The sequence below is a fragment of the Tinamus guttatus genome, unplaced genomic scaffold, assembly GCF_059628265.1.
Source record: "Tinamus guttatus ecotype Peru unplaced genomic scaffold, ASM5962826v1 Tinamus_guttatus_pri_ptg000301l, whole genome shotgun sequence".
Lineage (NCBI taxonomy): Eukaryota > Metazoa > Chordata > Aves > Tinamiformes > Tinamidae > Tinamus > Tinamus guttatus.
The window spans coordinates 3,347,780-3,365,500 of NW_028288835.1; the positions used below are offsets into that span (position 1 = coordinate 3,347,780).

A 17,721-nucleotide genomic window follows, 5' to 3' on the forward strand; every position below is an offset into this window, starting at 1 on the left:
AAGGAATATATTGGGTCTATTTAGAAAACCCAACTGCAGCACAGTTCCTCTATGCACTTTGATTCCTTACCTCCACTCTTAAGAGTATTATATGTTGTCTGCTGTAATCTCCATGGATGTTGGAGTAGGTGCTAACCTAGGAGATGAGCAAGAACGGAGGGATCTTTCAGTAGAGCAGCACAAATGGTGAATCCTGTTCCGCAAGGTGCGGAGCTGCTTCATCTTTTAGGAATGAAAGGGAGATCAAAATGCTTAAAAACAGGCTCATTAAAGGCTTTCTGCTGTCAAAAATCAGCCCCTGACTTCCAGCTATGTGACAGTATGCTGAATACCAGGGGGTAGGATTAACCCTGTGTATCTACTAGGCAGGTTAATAGCAGTGTTTGTTTATAGACGGTGAACAGACTTTGAATCATTTTCCAGGGTATTCTAAAAAACAAGTTTTTCCATCAAAGCAGCAAAATAAACCCCTTTTGCTGCCTGCTAGAATGTCACTGCAACTCGTTTTTAGAAACAAAACAAAAAACACTCTCTGTAATGTCAAAAGTATTATACCTCTTAGTCTTACCCTATGTAAATAAAGACTCTAGAGGTGTCTACATAAAAGATCTGGAATTAATATTGGTTGAAGCAATCACAAGCCTCAGTGTGGCCTGCATTGTATTTGCTCAAAGAAAATATCTGGGGCTCTATTTTGTGGCTAATACAGTGTGCATTAAGCATATGCTTTTAATAATTTATAGGCAGAAATTAGAACAAATGTGAGGCTGGCTTTTTTCTTGATGTTACTGAGATTTCAGTGACTACTTTGGATTATTTTTAATATGTTTGAAGGTGACATATCATGCATATTAAAATTAAATGCCAATTAAATGTTTCTTCAGCTCGAGTTTAATAAAGTCTATTTTGGCACTCATTAGTCCCAGCAATAGTGTTTCTAGACTAAAAGTGATTACTAACTGAAATAAATAATAATTTAAAGCATATTACAATATGCAATAAAAATAAGTATTTTTAAAGAATCACAGTAATGTTTATAAGGGGACAAGCTCAGTATTAATATAGTTTATTTGCTTTCCATACATCGTTCCCCAAAGAGCTGTATTTACCAGTTACCACTGTGTAGAACCATCACTGATAAGTGACCCCGTTTTAGCTGTGCTGCATGTTAGATAATAAAGAAAACCAAACTAAAATTGGCAAGTGTTCAGGTGTCAGTTTTTCCATCTGGCAGTCTGTACTTCTCTTCAGAGCTACAGTCGAAGCTTTGCTAAGCTTGGGGACATTGTTTTTTAATTAAGAGGAGGGCAGGATACTTGGAATGCAGCTGGCTTCACACAAGTGAATATTTAATATGACCTCATATACTGAACCTTCTAACTTTGAACGTTGCTTTAACAATTAAGCTGTTCTGGCCCTGTGTTTAAATAGCTGTCCATGGCTACTGCAAATTGATTTATTGCCTCGTGAGGATCAGGGATGCTGAGCAAACACAGAGCAGTTTCTAATTTAAGTATTGCTTCTCTGTTTTCGTTGTTGCTCGCTTGTTTTAGCATCAGCATTTATCCTCAGTGTAGTTTTAAGCTGTTCTTCTGTAATTCTTAAAGTAATAAAAATACAGGATAACTCAACACTATAAGTGGAGCCTGGTAGGATGCTATTAGGATTCTCTGAAACTGTCCCTTGCTAGATACTGCTTTAAGTTACTTCTATATCTTAGCATACCCATCATGGAAAAAATGATGACCCATTCATATCAAATGCTTAGTATCTGCTACAAGATAACTGTTAGCGTTTGGGGTTTTTTAACATTAATTTTACAACATGAGCTTAAATTTTCTGGGTATTTAAAATGAAACCAGGAAGACGTGGATTTCCTCTTAATTAAAATGGTAACAGTGGTTTTTGGAAGGGCTTTGGTGTGCTCAACCTCCAGAAAGCTTGAGTGGAGAAGAAAGAGGGAGGATGTTAGCCCTTATGTCCAGGGCTATGTCTTTTTTTTTTTTTTTTTCCTAAGTTGCTATGTGTGAGCATTACTGCAATCAACCCAATCAAAAGTCCACTGCATAGAAATATAGTTTTAGCAGTATATCTCTGGATATCTTATCTGTGATCCATTTGGAGCTGTGGCTTGCTCAGATGTGAGACTTTCCTGAGCAGTGGCACTTGTGCTCAGTGCTCCTTTACTGCCCATGGGGCAGGGAAGAGGAGGCTGCCTGGCTGGAATAGCCGGAGAAGATGTGATCTTGCAGGGTGATCAAGTTGGCACTGAGCTTCTGAGAAAGGGAAGGGTGAGTAGTGATCAGGAGATATTATTGGCAGGAACAGTGGGCGTATTGGGAAAAGGAAGAAATTGTAGAAGTAAATGGGCCCCAAGAAGCAACAGTGGAAAGCAAAAGATGTAGAGTTGCAAAGATGTGTATCTGTGGGGCAGATATACAGGGGCAAACAGTTCTCATCATTCCCTAGCTGGCAAGTAAGGGCAAGGAGCAAAAACAACCTCGCTCATCCAGGGATGTGTACATGGAATAAACAACAGTGGAATAAGTCTAACAGCAAGTTAAATCTGGTGAAAAGCCTTAAGAAAAGGATTATTTGGACAAAGGGAATGAAAACAACAAAGAAAACAAAGTCAGACAGCAGATCTGGGTGTGCTGAGTGAAAAGTCTTAGAATGAGATTAAAGAGGAGTGAAATTGGGATGGCTGGAGCAGGGATGGGACCCTCACTAGCTTTAACTAGGTAAAGACAGAGAGAAGAAAAAATATAGGTTTGAAGAGCTGAGAGTGAAGAGAAGAATAGGCCAGAAAGAAAAAGCCAAGATAAGGTAAAATAAGGACATGGAAAACAAGCAGATGGGACTATGCTGTTAAAAATACTCTCCCCTAGATCTTGGATGGGGACCCAAGATTCACTGTGCATCGTCTGTCAGCAACATGTATGATGAGACTTGGACCTTTTCATGAAGTGATGAAGAGACTTGGGCCCTTCCAACTGCTGATCCAAACGCGGGCTACCTACTCTTGCAAACAACTGTGCTGTTAGTTTAAGAGCAGATACTACAGGAAGGAGCAGAAGGCTTCTACCAGTATGTGAATTATATGGGTGTCACTAGTGTTGGGGGGCTGTTGTTGGCAGGAGTCCACTTGAAAGAAGTGTTGAAGAAAAAAGGAAATGGAGGAAGAGATTTGGGGGTCAATTCTTCAGGGAGCTGAATGACTTGAAGATATGAGTCTTGCTGCCCTTGCTTGTGTCACAGAGTTCCTCTGTAAAGTTATTGCAGGCTTTTGTACTACGCTTACTTGGTTCTTATGTTCATGTGTCTCTAAACCTCAGCGTTTGATTAGAAATCATAGTAGATACTTAGTGAGCAAAATTACCACGGCTGAAACTAGTGTGAAACGAAACCCTAAAGAATTAGTGGTTCCTCTAAAGACAAGTGGCTTTAGGTGGACCCTGTGCCTGTGCCTTTTGCCCTGTTGCTGGACACTACTGAAGAGTCTGCTTCCATCCTCTTTTTCCATGGGATGTTCATATCCTTTTATAAAATCTCACCTTAGGGGTGTATTATGAAATTAAACTAATTAATACTTTTGAAGCACATGAACACTGTTAGCAACAAGTTCCATTAGAAAGCCCATGAGGAAATCAACTCTATTCAGAGTAGGATCTGAATGTGTATAATGAAAAAGGTATGGGCTGTGATTTGAAAAACAGAAAACATAATATTGAAAGGCTTCTTGATAATTAAGCACATAAATCTAGGAAAAACAAGTCGGTGTTGTGTATGTACAATGAACAACTGTTTCATAAAAATATTGGGTAGATGTGAGGGAGAATTTGGGAGAAATTTAAGGTTTCATGGGTGAGCTCATTGCTTTTAAGATCACGATTATTTAAATTAAAACCTCAAATGTTTATTTGTAGTCTATATTGTTTACTCTCTATATACCTATGATTAAATATATGCATGTTGGTTTATCACTGTCTATTACTACATTACCACAATGTAGTTTCAGTCTCAGTGCTACTCTAATGAGTAACAGTGTGGGAAATCAAGAGCTCCAAATATTGTTATATTTGCTTCAGAGATGTTCTAGGTACCTTACAGAGAAGGAATGGGGTTTTCAGGCAATTAAAGCAGGAAGGTAACCAGCTCCCCCTGAACTTACTGTGTTGGTCTCTTGAAAACCCCTCAAGTCTCTGTCCCGAGGAACTTACCATCCTGATCCCGAGTGCTCAAAGCTGTTGGCAAATGCTTAGCTTGACGTTTATGAATAAGGCCATTGTGTCCACGCACCTAAAGCACACACAGGATTGAGGCCGAAGCAGGAGACAGCCCAAGAACAAGGAGGTTCCTTCCTGAAGGAGGAACCTTCAGGTTTAAAGAGAACTACCACCACCGCTTGCTTTCCTCCTATAACTGCATTCTCCTCTGTGTCCCCACGCTCTCCCCCAAAATGAAGGAATTTAGGAAAAAAGGGGTAATGCTTGGAGTTTGCTGTTATGTCTTTTGGGTTGGTTTCCTTCCAGCTTAAGCAGTCTGTCTTTCTGGCTACGTGTTGGTTTCTTTGGAAACGGCTGGAGGATGGATGTTTGATTGACTGTGTTGTCAGATGGATTATCAGAGTTGTGAGCTTTTTGGAATGGTAGACAGGAATGTGTGATAAGAAAAAAAATATTTTCTATTTAGAATGCTTGAAAAATTTGTAGCATGAAAGAAGCTAGTTTGAATATTTGAAAGGTTACTTGGGAAAAGTTCATGGGGGAGAGGGCAACCCATCACAACCAATTTATTTAGCTACTAGGATTAAAATCTTCTAATGAGGAAAATCAGGGTATCTTTTGGTTTTGTTCTTTTTTTTCTCTCTCAATGTGATCGCTGGGAGTACAGTACCTAAGCAAGGCAGAACGCTTTGTGCAGGTCTGCAATCCTCATTTCCAGCAGCACGTGTAGCTGCTTGGGGTTACGAGCAGAAAGCAGTTCTTGACCCTGACCTGCGCGCACGGCTGCTCGTTAGGGCCCTTACGTGCGTCGTGGCGCTTTGCGGAGCTTTTCCTGCCCGAGTTGGGCCGTGTGGCTCCACGCTGGTTGCCAACATTGGCTTGTACCTCGCCACGAGGTACCCACGTGCGTGGGCAGCAATAATCTCGCTGCAGAGACTGGTGTGTTTGGGGTCACCTGTTGTGCGCTTTTCTGTGGCTGTAGTGCCAGCGGCAAAGGCACTACTTACTGCAGGCATGGATGTGAGGTTGAGGGTGATGTTTCTTTTTTGGGGGTGTTGAGGTGCATGGCTGCAGGAAAGCAAATTAACTTTTGGAGGGTTTCTGTGGAGCATCTGTATGAAAATCATAGAATTATAGAATTATAGAATACTTCAGGTTGGCAGGGACCTCTAGAGATCATCTAGTCCAACCCCCTGCACACGCAGGGTCACCTAGAGCACGTGGCACAGGACTGCGTCCAAGCGGGTTTGAAGATCTCCAGAGAAGGAGACTCCACAACCTCTCTGGGCAGCCTGTTCCAGGGCTCTGGCACCCTCACTGCTAAGAAATTTTTCCTTAAGTTCCTGTGGAACTTTTGGTGTTTCAGTTTCCGGCCATTACCTCTAGTTCTGTCGGTGGCCACCAGTGAAAAGAGGCCAGCACCATCCTCCTCACTGCCTCCCTTGAGGTACGTATATACACTGATTAGAAAGAAAGATTGAAGTAACGATAACAAAATCTGTCCTGCTTGATGGCCGTGGGGAGATCCAACATGTGCAATGAGCAACTAAGGATGATGTATGATCTATCTAATGAGTAGACCCTGAAAATAACAGTAGCTGCACAAAGCCAGCTTCTTTAGCAAAATGTGTTCGTTAATAGACACGGCCTATTGTGGCAAACACGAGGATGCCCAGCCCTTGTGTTAATGGGTTGGCAGGAAGGGTCTCCGAGAACTTCCTTCCTCGGTGTTGGCTCCAGGTAGTTAGTTAGCGCTGTTGGTTATGGAAAAGGGGAAAGGAAGAGGCTGCAGGCTCCTCCGTGACCTGTTACGCACTGTGCTTTGCGGGCCTTGTGACACCAGCAAGCCGCGTGGCCGCGGGAGAGAAGGGCTCCCGCTGCCGACCACCGCTCTGCTCCCGGCGGCAGCGCCTCGCTCTTCTCCTTCCTGCTTCTGTTGCCATATGACGGATTGGCGAGGGCGATGCAGCTGCACCCGGACCCCAGACGGGAGGAGGAGGCAGCACAACAGGCCGGTGCTTCCACACAGTCCCTCGAGGCCAGGCTCTTCAGTATGCTCTGCTATTAGCCACTCACCTTAACCCACCCTTCCAGTTCCAGTGGTATGAGCTGCTGGGAGTGCTTATCTACAGCACCGCCAGCCCTCACTTTAAGAAAGCCACAGGCGGAAAGGAAGACTTTGAGGTGGCAGAGTGCGGGATGGGACGGCGTTCCGTCTCGTCTCCCTCGTGTTATTCTTTCTTTCCTCTGCCGCTATTTCGGCGGCTCGGACGGGCTGGGGCTCCGCGCTGCAGCCCGGCCGCGCTCCCGGCACGCGCAGGGGAAGGGACCCTCTCCGCATTCCCAGCCCTGGGAAGGCGAGCGGGAAGGGCCCCGGCGTGGGAGAGCAGCAGCAGCGCCTCGAAAGCCCCTGCTAAATGTGACACCCCCCCCGGCCCGGCGCAGGGCGAGCAGCAGAAGCTCCCGGCGACCACCCCTCGCGCGCCCCCTCCCCGCCAGGGCCCTTTTCCATGGAAACTCGTAAAAGGGAGGAGGAGAGTTCGCTACGGGAAAGTCTCACCTTGGACTGAAACAGTTTCAGGCGTTTCTGCAGGCTCGGGGGAGGGGAGGAGGCAGGCAGAGCTTTTCGCTACCTATGTATTTTTGTTTTCGCTCGAGCTTATTTCTATTCCAGCAGCGCGTGTCTCCACCCCCCTTTCTCTCCTCCTCCTCCTCCTCCCCCCGTCTCCAGGTTGATCGCCTGAAATGAGGCTTTGCGCGCTGATCCCTTCTCGGGCTTTAAACCAAAAGGCGGCGGCGCGCGGCGCGCAGCGGCCCGCGGAGCAGCGGGAGCGGGACGGGGCCGCGGGAGCCGCGCCTGGAGCAGAAACCTCCGCCGCTTCTGCCGGGGATCCACGTGAGAGCGCACGGGCAAGCCCGGCGGCGAGAGCTCCGCGCCGCCTGCTGCAGTCTTACTTCTCGTTTGCCTTGATTGTTTTTTATTTTTCTCGTTGTTTTTGTTTGTTTGCTCTTACTTTCATTTTTGGAACCGGCTCGCGGCTCCTCGGCTGAACTCGTGGAGAGCTACGGACCTTTTCATACCGCCTTCCTCTGTTTTAAACAAACTATGGACGCTTAAACTTTCCTGTCCCCCTCCCCCTCGCTCCTTCACCCGTCCGCTCATGGGGCTGACACCGCCAAGCAGCCGCAGCCGCGGGAGGAGGACACGGCCACTCATTGATTTCCCCGTCTCCTAAATTGCAGTTAACTCTCCTCCTCCTCGCCACCCGTTCTCTGGAGCTCTCCGGCTGCCCAGAGCCGCTCCGTGCGTTGTTTTATCTGATCTCGACTCTGTTGTTGTTGTTGTTTCGATGCGCTGCTTATCGAGAGAGAAAGCTATATGGAGATAGAGGCGTATAGTGGATGCGCGTGTGTTTCCATAAGACTATCAAGGGAGCAGATCAGAAGCAGCCCGGATCCTGACCCTGACTGTATGAATAAGTAAGCAGGATGCTGACGACTGTGTGTTAGTTGCCTGTAAGGTTTTCGTAAGTTAAAGGGGGCTGGGGGGCGGTGGTGGCGGGGACTGGCTAGAGCCAGAGCCTGGAGTGAGTGTTCGGGGAGGGGGCTGACACTTCCCCCTGCCCCCTCCAGCGTAGCTGCCGCCCATCACCGCGGCTCCGCTGGAGCGCGGATCCCCCTCTCTCCCCGTTCTTTCCCTTTCCCCCTTCCCTTCGCTTCCCCGCGGCCCTGGGCTGATGTGCAGCCCGGAGCCACCTCCGGGCACCGGGGGCGGCGGGCGGGAGGCGGGCGCGCTGCGCAGCGGGGCCGGCGCCGCCGCCGCCGCCTCCGCGGGAAGTTTGGCCGGGCTGTGACGGAGGCGACGGGACGCCCCGACGGAGGGGACGGCGAGAGCTGCTGCGGCCCGAGCCCCCCGCGCCTCCCCCGGCAGCTCCGTCCCCCAGAGGCGAGGGGCCACCGGGGCACTTGGACCGCCAGGCTGGGGCTACCTAGAGAGAGCGTCTAGGTGGGGAAGGGGGGAGAGAGGAAAAAAAGAAAGAAAACCAAACAAACTGTGGTTCCTCCATCCCTTACCCTCCTTTTTCAAGTCGGCGTGGACAGCTGAGCCGCCCTCCCAATTCATCCTCACCCCTTCGGCCACCTCTGTGCCCGCGGGAGGATGAAAATGCTCTGCTGGAGGCTGGCCCTGTGGCTGGCGGGGTGGACTCTCTGGGGGAAGCCTCCCCCCTGCGCTGGCCTTGATTACGACTACACTTACGATTTCGCGGAGGAGGATAAAGCGGAGGAGATAGATTATAAGGATCCTTGTAAAGCCGGTAAGTGACTTCCCCGCATAACGCGGCTCCCCCCCTGCCCCAGATGGTGCCCGCGGCGGCTGCGGGAGGGCAGCGCGGGCCTCACCTGCCTCCCGGGCCACCTGGTGCCACCAACTTGCCGGGACCCGCGAGTTGGCGCGGGCGCCTCGGAGGTTTCGCGGCCGCCCCGTCCCCTCGCAGCGCTCCGCGGGCGGCGCCGGGGCTGAGCGGCTCCTCCCCGGGCTGGGCCCCGTGCGAGTGCACGGATGAGGCGCTCGAGTGATGCTGGGGCTCGGTCTGGTGCTGGTGGTGGGCCCCGCTTGGTGCCGCAGCGGCCCCCGCCTCAGTTTTCCAAAGGGAGGGACGTTTTCCTCCCTCGTCCCCTTGCAGAGCGGAGGAGCGCGCTCTCCTCGAGCGCTCAATGTCACCGGCGCGTCCTGCGCGCCAGGTGCCGTGGCTGAAGTTCACCCCTGCCGTGTCCCCTGGCTTCAGCGAGCAACTACATCCTGCTCGAGCGCGTATCTCCCCTTCAAAGCATCAGCAACGGTGGTGGCGGGCTGTTTGCAACAGCCCTGGTGTTAAACGCGCGCTTCAATTTTCCAGCAGCCTCCTTTGCATTAATTAGTTATTTTATATTCTGCAAACCAGTTCAGCCAAAGGTTGTGTTCGCTATGTCTGTGTGGTTTTGTTTAATTTGTTGAGGAGAATGTGGTGAACATACATGCCAAATATGCAGGCACTGTGTTTTTCTAATCACAAAAATATTTTGCTCCTAAGTGTGAATTGTTAGGTCTCACTTGCTTATGACTGGGGAATGCCCAAGTTCAAAATGAGCAGAGGCAACTGCAAACAAAAATGTTATTTTTTTCCAATTAGCATTAACCAATGTATATAAGTAATTTGCTGTAGTTAACTTGAGCTCTTCCTTCCGGTCCATAGTTTAGGAAGATTCATATGTATCATTTAATGACAAAGTAAATACACATATTTCTCTGCTATGGAATTTAAGTACTTTTCACAATGGAAGTAACTGAAAAATTGTAATTCTTGACAGTAAGTGTTTTAAGCTCACATATGAAACCAAGGGGACTGAGGGGGGCTGTGGAATATAGTTAGCGATGAAAATTCCCTACTGTCATTTGCCTCTCCTTAGAGAAAGGAGAGGCCCATTTAAATACTTTGCAAAACATTAGCCCTAAAGTTCTTGCTGCTGCTTTATGAGTTGCTTCAGATATTACTGCGATGAGAGACAGGTTGTCATGGGTGGTTAGTTGTGTGTAGTTCCCACTGGCAATCACTTCCAGAGTTTTCTGTTTGCTGAAGAGCACATTTATTCATTTTAGCGTGTGGTAATTCTTCAGAAATGAGACTGTGTGTTATGTACCACTGCAAATGGGGTATGAACCAACCGATAATCATTTTAAATCAGAATTAGAAAGCTTTACCTCGATTAAGCGGATCCTCCAACAGTATCTCGCAATTGTTTTTCCTTCCTTAAAGGCTACATTAGTCTTGACCTGGTAAAGTATAATGAGTAACTGCAATTCCCATCAAAAACTGATGGGAATTGCTGGTGCTCAATCTCTTTTAGGGTCATAACCCAACTGTGTGTCTTGTTAGGTTGGGTCTTGCCATCCGGGGTGGCTGTAGCACCCCTGGGTGATGTTACTGATACCTGCCCTTAGGGTGACTTGGACAGTGAGGCCCTTAAAGGAGGGCAGGGTCCTTCTGGGAGTTGTTTGCTCTTAAATCCGTATGGTAGCGTGTGTAAGTTAACAAGATAAAATAAGATAATCCTTCCCAGACTGTGTTCACTGTATGCAAAATTTGGATCTTGGATATAAATAGCACCTGCTTTTGCTTCCTCCCCAGGGCCTGCAGCTGAGGTCTTAAGCACTGGCTTTTTTTGGGTATCTTTTCAGGTAACAGTTAGGACTCAGTGAATTTCTGCAACTTGGATGCTGAGGGAACATCCAGTCACTTACTACTTTACACAGTAACATACTTCAAAAACTCCAGGTTGTTGCATAGCACATAGACCTGCTAAGATAATTTAACCTCTTGTAATTTGTAAGCAAATCAAATGCTTTGAAAGCAACCACAACTAAGGTTTCCCAAATTTGCTGATGTAAGATGGATTTACATGTATTTTTAGTCATCTACATTCTGCTTTTCTCTAGTCATTAATGCTAGCTGCTTAGGTTTTTTTATTCCATAGCACATAAGAAAATATTCTTGTGCCATAAAGCACTAGGCCTCAGATCCATGGTTACATATAGTTTTAATTCTATATCGATAACTCTTTATAGATAGGTCTGGTGAATCAGTCTTCAGTGTCTACATCTTTGGTAAGAGCCTTTCGCCTCTGCCCCCTTGCCTTGTAGAAAAGCTGGATAAATTTACCAGAAACAAAGAGAAATACCATGCATGAGGCATTATTTATAGGTATTCCATTTTAGCATTCTCCAAAGAATTATAGCTCATAAGATAACATAAAGGGATCCTTTCATCTGGTGTGCTTAGAATCATCATGTTCCTTTTACATATAAAATTTCTGAAAATAGTGTGGTGCAAAGTGCTATTATAGAGGCAAAGAAGTACCCATTCCTATGTGATACAATATTCCCCTTCCAAACAGAAATCTAGAGATAAGTTGGATGGACAAAAGGGTTATGAGTTGTTTCTGGAACTGGAGTCACTGGCTACCCCTAAAACTGCAGCTGTCTTATGCAATGAACCAAAGTTTAGCCCTAAAGATGTAAAAGTGGGGATACCATGTTCATTTTAGGGTTAGGCTTTAAACAATCTTAAGAGCACAGATGAACATTTGTGTAAATCAAGTGTTGCTCCAGAAAATAAAATGTCAATTTAGGTTAAAATGGAAACTGTCAAGCTTTTTAGATTATAGCACTGGTATCTATCTTTAGATTCCTGAGATTGGTGGTGGTTTTGTTTTATGTTCCCCTCATTTTTGTTTTAACCACAGGTTATCCTAAACCAAAGAGATCTGGTGAGATACTTGGTGAGGAGGGGTAGGAAAAGAATTTCCCATGTGCAATAATTGTTCAGAATCTGCACTAAGCTGATAGAATTTCGAAGGCTTTTGTGTTCTTTGCTCAGAAGAAAAAGATAGATTTTTTTTTTCTTCCCAGTTAGGACATTTTCCTGAACTGCGGGAGATTAGGCAATAAGTCTCTGCTTTTTTGCATATTCACTTTACTGGGGACTGGTCCAGCTGCTGGCTATGCTGACATTAGTCTCTTTTACTACTTTCTTTGAGACATTTCACTTCCTAAAAATGACTAAATGTTTGGAGAATAGGCTTGAATTTGAAATTCCTTGATCTATTGTTTTTCACTGTTGTGGGTCTTGTCTTTGGACCAGAAATTCTGTCTAGCACTGGGGAAACTTTTCCTGAGGAGATCTTGGCTGAAATGTTTATGTTCTCACGGTAGTTAGAATTGGGATTTTTTTTTTTAATACAAACTTTTAGTTGGGATTTTTTTTTTCAAATTATGCACGAGCTACTTGCCTTGGAATGGGAGCTCTTCATTCCCCCCCCCCCCCAGTAATTTTAGAAATAAACATTAAAAGAGTAGCAATAAAGGTGAGCAATTACCTTTGCAAGCTGATAACTTGGCAGTTGATTAGCTGGCTGTTCTGTCGCTGCAAACAAATTCTGCAAAAACATGTGCCTATTTCAGGATAAGCTGAGCAAGAAGATCTTCCTCACTGCTCTTTCTCGCTTCTATCAGAATTTAAGTGACTCACTTGGTTTTGCTCCCTTTAAAAGCTTTTTTTGATTGCCTGCAACAGCCTTATTAGTACTTGGTATCACATGCAGCTAAGGGACTTCGTTGCCCATGGTATCTGTAGAGTATCTGCACATGGCTGATGTTGAATGTAACTATTGTGCAGTGACATCTGGAACTGCAATGTCACTTCACTGATGTTGTAAGAACACGCTTGTACACTGCTAGAATTTTTACATTTTGTGCTTTGTATTCTGGGGTACATGTGTTTTTAGCTGTAAGCATGTCAGCTCATAGCCTGGTAATATGGAAGCTCTTAAAACTTCTTATTTGAATCTGCTGCATAACTTACACAGTTGAGATTTTTTGCCTTTATATTTGAGTTAATTCTGAAAAGACACTGTGTGGTTTAACAGTGCATCCTCTGTAGTAACTGTCCTGTCACCTGCTGGATTGACCAAGCTGTGACTTTTTGTGTAATAAATAGGTACAGTATAAGCACCTGAAGCAAAAACAGTCTTTCTGAAACAATCTGTCCCCAAACATCATCAATCCTGCTGTGGATGAACTTTTGAAGTGAATTAGACTACTGAAAAATGTAGTTTTAAAATCATATTTCTTTTCAGAGTTCTGCACCATTATTTTAAGTGTTACGTCATGCCCTTTAATGTGGTATCTCAAAATCCTTTAAAACAGATTAGGTGTGAACATAAAGTTCTCTTCCTCCTCAATTCTTTACTGAAAAGCTTGTCAGTAGTGAAGCTGTGGGGAAAAAACCATCCTGAAAAAATACATTTGACACTCTAACTCCGTGAATATCCTTGCATCCAAAAAGCTCCATTTTGCCCCAGACCCCTTTCTGTAGGGATCTGTTCCTGAATATATTTCCGGCGTGCTGAACCAGAGTGACCTGCAAGAAGCAATATTACATCATGGCAAAACAAGCCTAATTGACACAGCTAATTGAGCTTGGAATCGGGTCCCCAGGCAAGCTAGGAAACATTTGTCGCACCTGGACATCTGCCTTGTGTCATTCTTACTGCCTCTCTGGAAAACAAGGCTGGTAGGCTTATGACATAATCCTTTTCACATCTCTTTTTTGGAGAAAAAGGGTCATGTCTCTGGTGTGGAATATTGACAGAAGAGCTATAAAATGGAAGAGGCAACTTCTGGCTTCGCAGGTGCAGGGGATGCTGTGGAGGAAAACACTCCTTTTTTGTTGTTTCCTTCCCTTTGGGATGCATTGCAGTACTCTAAATTTCATAACAATGAACAAGCTAAATAAGAGGTGAAATCTCTGTTCTTTGTTTATAGAATGTATATTTATTCTTATGCTGAAATAGGTTTTTATAGTCTATCTGCAAACTCATGGAAAATGGGCTATACAATGCTGAAAATGTTACGGTTATACAGCATTCTGTGACTTCTTTCAACGTATCTGAAGGGTAGGTGATTCTGAGACTATTGCAGAGCAATCCTAAGCTTTGGGATTTCCAAGCTTTCAGTAGCATGGGCAGCATTCCTCAATAATTTTCTGTCTTTTCTCGGATCGCTTGTGGTCTGCTTCATCTACTTTGTTCTGGTTGTTACAAGGGAAGTCTTTCCCTCCCATTCGTGGTGACAGCTAACCTCTTCTCGCCATCCCGCTACATTCCTGCAGCTCAGTAACAACCCCAAGCGTGACTAGGGCAGCCTTTGGGTGCTTTTAACCTTCTCTTCTTAGGTTAATGTGTTTTCCTTTGCTAAAGAAAGCAAGTGATAACAGTTAATCTTTTAATGTATGTTTATTCTTCATGTCTGGTACCCATCTTCTGTTTGTCTCCCTATCATCTCTTCCCATACGTCATCGTTCCTGTGAAAAGCTTCCTTGTTTCTTGATGTCTCCACTGAATGAACTTCCAGCTTTTCCCAGTGCTGTCTGTCCAGTTGCCTTGTCTTCCTTTCAGGTTTGGCATAGTCTTCTCCTGGTTGATCTTGGCAATCCGAGTAGAACTTGTAGCTCATCAGGCTTTCTGTAGCACGTTCCTCTGCTGCAAGAAGTTAGGCTGGGTCATATACCTTGTTTCTCTCCACTAATTCTGGAGCAGGCTGCTCTTGCAGACTGCTGCCAAGGGCCTCCTTCCTCATGGGTCATCTCCTGTTGTGGGAATGGGCTTTCTGCCCACGTAATGGCCTGCAAGTGCAAGCCTTGTGCCATGGAGCTGGGGGTATCAGGTGTTGAGGTGCCACCAGAGAGCCCGTGCAGAGCGATAGTTCCCCAAAATGCAGGTCTGTGGGTTTCTCCTTCCTTCAATGTTTTATTAAACGGTGACTGTCAAGACCTAAAGAAAAAAAATCAATTTTATTTTAAAATACCTTCTAATTTTCTTTTTTTAAGGTATGTGAAATACAATGCATGAGGGGGTGTAGCGTGTATTTGATCAACTTCTCTGCTATATACACTTTATGGAGATGAAGTCTATTAACAAAAGCAGCAATAACTGGCTGCAGATAGATTTGGAAATTTTGTTGGTATTGATGAATTACAGAATTTTATTTCATGCAACTCCTGATCTGAAGGGTTCTTTCACTGGTCTAAAACACATGAATGCCCTGGTCAACAATTCCTGTTACTTGAAACTCTTGGATTTTAAGCATAATTATACTTTTTAATGCAGGTTACGTGGGAGTTTTAAAGTAGCCATAAAGTATGCTTAAAATGTTGGTATTATCCAGCAGAATAAAGTTCAGCACTGCTGTGACTGTCCCTTTCAGTCGAAAGATGCATCTCCCCAGGATTAGTGTTCTGCTATGTCATTGAGAAATTACTGAATTTTTAATATTGCAGTAAGGAAAGGTGAATATTGATACAGCAAATAGTCATCAAAATCAGCACTTCCATGTCAGGACATAATAATGCAAAGGAAATAAGTTTATTTTTAAACTTACTTCCACTGCAACTGAATCGGAATTTAAAAAATAGCTGTCTTGCTACCTGGATTATTTTTTTTTTGCCTTTTTTCCTACAAAAAATTAAAAGGTAGGGAGAGATCCCTGTGCTTGAAAGATGCTGTTACCTGCCCATTCACATTGTACTCCTTGGATATTGGACAGTGAATTGTGTAGTTTAAATATTTTGGAAGGAATGAGGGGGTGTGTGTACATCAGCTGAGATTAATGTATCTAAGGAACTGTACATATGGGCTATTTTATTGTGATGCTAGTAGCAATAGCTGGCTACCTACCTAGTAACACCCCTTACTGCTACCAAGCAAAAATAAGCACGTTTTATTGGTGTCTTTATAATAGGTGAAGTCGTAGGAATCTTGTCCCCCTGAAGATGTAAAGTTTTACCACTTCCCTGAATAAGGTAGAAGGAATTCTCAACAGAGCACATCCATTCTAGATGGCCGAGACGCAGTTTCTGTGTCTTTCTAGGTGAAGTGCTCAGATAAGAGAGGAAAATCATTTCAGATGGTCCTTACATAATATCCAGATTTATTTAAACAGTTTAACTTGCACAGCCAATTATATTTGCTTTCATGAAGAGTAGTTTTAGAACAACTCTGCGGGTGTGCGAACATGATGATGAACTGCCCAATTTCTCCATCTGGTAAAATGTCTTTATAACAAATTTGCATGCATCTTTGTTTTTTCACTTGTACTCACCAAATATACTTTTTCCTCCTTACTCAACGTTTCTCCTATCATTGTTTTTTTTTTTTTTTTTTTTTTTGATAAGAGGCTTAAACTTAATTACTTGGGAACTCTTTCCAGACTTATAACTGACGGTGTATATCCCTTGTAAAGGTGTATATGTCCATACAAATACACATAACTGATAAATTAGGACTTTTGTGTCCAGGCAATCTGCTTAGCCCTTTTCTAACTAAGAATATTGTGTAATGATACTGGCAGTTCTGGACTGAAAGACATAATGGCACATATTTCTGTGATCTTCATAATGCCAAGATCTTTGATCTAGTTTTTAATACCAAGATCTTTTACTCAGATTTGTCCCTCTACCCTATCTTGTCACCATAAAAGCTGCTTCTCCTTCAAGCATGAAGCTATAAAAGAAAATGAGTTTGGAATTGTATTCTACTCCCCTTATTTATTTGTTAGTGATATGTAGTAATGGCATTGTGTTTTGAATACCCATATATTTTTTTCCATGCTGCGAAAGGAATTTATATGAAAAAAAAGCCTTGGGCAGATTCATATAGATGTGTTTTATTCCACAAAGGTTCATGGAAATAATTGAGGTTACTGAAGAACTATTTAATAGAAAAGGATTTAAAAAAAGGGGCACCCTTTGAAAGCATATTGAGGAGAAAGGACATGATAAACACACACGATATGCAAAATTATAGAATATAAAGTAAGATTTTTTTTTTTGGTCATAATGTTTTCCAAAATTTCAAAGTGGTGAAATCAAAACGGAGACAATGGTGCATATTATTTATTTTACACCCTTTTATATTGAAGTTCTGCTCTAGGATCTTATTGAAGCAGTGTTAAGGGGAATTAAATAGCAGGAATACGCAAAGCCCTTATAATCAACAGTGGCAGCGTTTTTGAGTGGATATTAAACCTCAAGCTTCAGAGTTTCAGCCACTCTTTTGTAGCTGGAAACCACTGTGCATAAAACCCATTATGCCCACTGTGCATAAAACCATGGTATTTCATGAAAATGAATATATGCACACACACAAAACCCGTTTACCTAATGTATATGGGTTCATATGGGTCCACTGGAATACTTGCATGCTTATCCTTGAAAACATATAATGTGGGTGTATATTTTTATTTGCAGTGGGAAACACTGTGCTTGTCTGTGTATTAAGCCTAATGTAAGGTCTATTGAATGCTGTGGAAACACCTCCAGTTACTTTAGAGATAATATTTATAGATAAATAAGTAGTAAGGTGCAAGAGTTGACTAATTTACCCCTGTGTATGTCATCTGTGGCTTGCATATGTGTGTTCACATGTTTTTAGGCACATTAATGAAGGCAATTGGATTTTTGCCCCAGTATTTCTATAGCCGTCATCACTGTTGCATTGATATCATGGAATCTTGCACTCAGTGACCTTGTGATTGCAGGTTCTTGCTGGACAAGGGTGTGAAAGAAATCCAGCAACTTGTAGGAGCTTTTCATCTTTCCTTTTTTTTTTTTTTTTCTTTTTTTCTTCCCCCTGCTTCCTCATAAGAAGCCTCAGGATCAAGCTGGATTTAGATTACTGCAATCATTCCTTAGTCTTTAGAGATAGGTTTCTTTTTGCCTTAGCTGACTAATGTCTTTGTTCAATGCAATGAATGGCTAAAGACACTGATGACTGTGGTGGTTGCAATTGCATTTGGAGCTCCTTATCTGTGTAAATTCAAGAAATGAAAAGCCAAAGATAGGTCATTTGTGACAAAACATTGCAGGTGTATGATTCTAATGTTAATGATATCAGCCAATTC

At 43.8% G+C, this 17,721-nt stretch overlaps 1 protein-coding gene across 3 annotated transcripts in view; it reads left to right on the top strand.

Annotated features, from left to right (window-relative positions):
* The first annotated feature begins 7,213 nt into the window (after positions 1 to 7,213).
* TLL1 (tolloid like 1) overlaps positions 7,214 to 17,721 on the top strand; it is a 116,830-nt gene continuing 106,322 nt past the window's right edge. Inside the window, exons 1-2 of one of the 3 annotated variants that reach the window (XM_088528119.1) lie at positions 7,214 to 7,742; positions 8,315 to 8,542. In XM_088528119.1, coding sequence (XP_088384245.1) covers positions 8,386 to 8,542 — 157 coding nt within the window. In that variant the 5' untranslated portion in view covers positions 7,214 to 7,742; positions 8,315 to 8,385. Of the gene's footprint in view, positions 7,743 to 8,314; positions 8,543 to 17,721 lie in introns of those variants that run through there. The other 2 variants (XM_088528120.1, XM_088528121.1) reach the window with 2 other exon arrangements.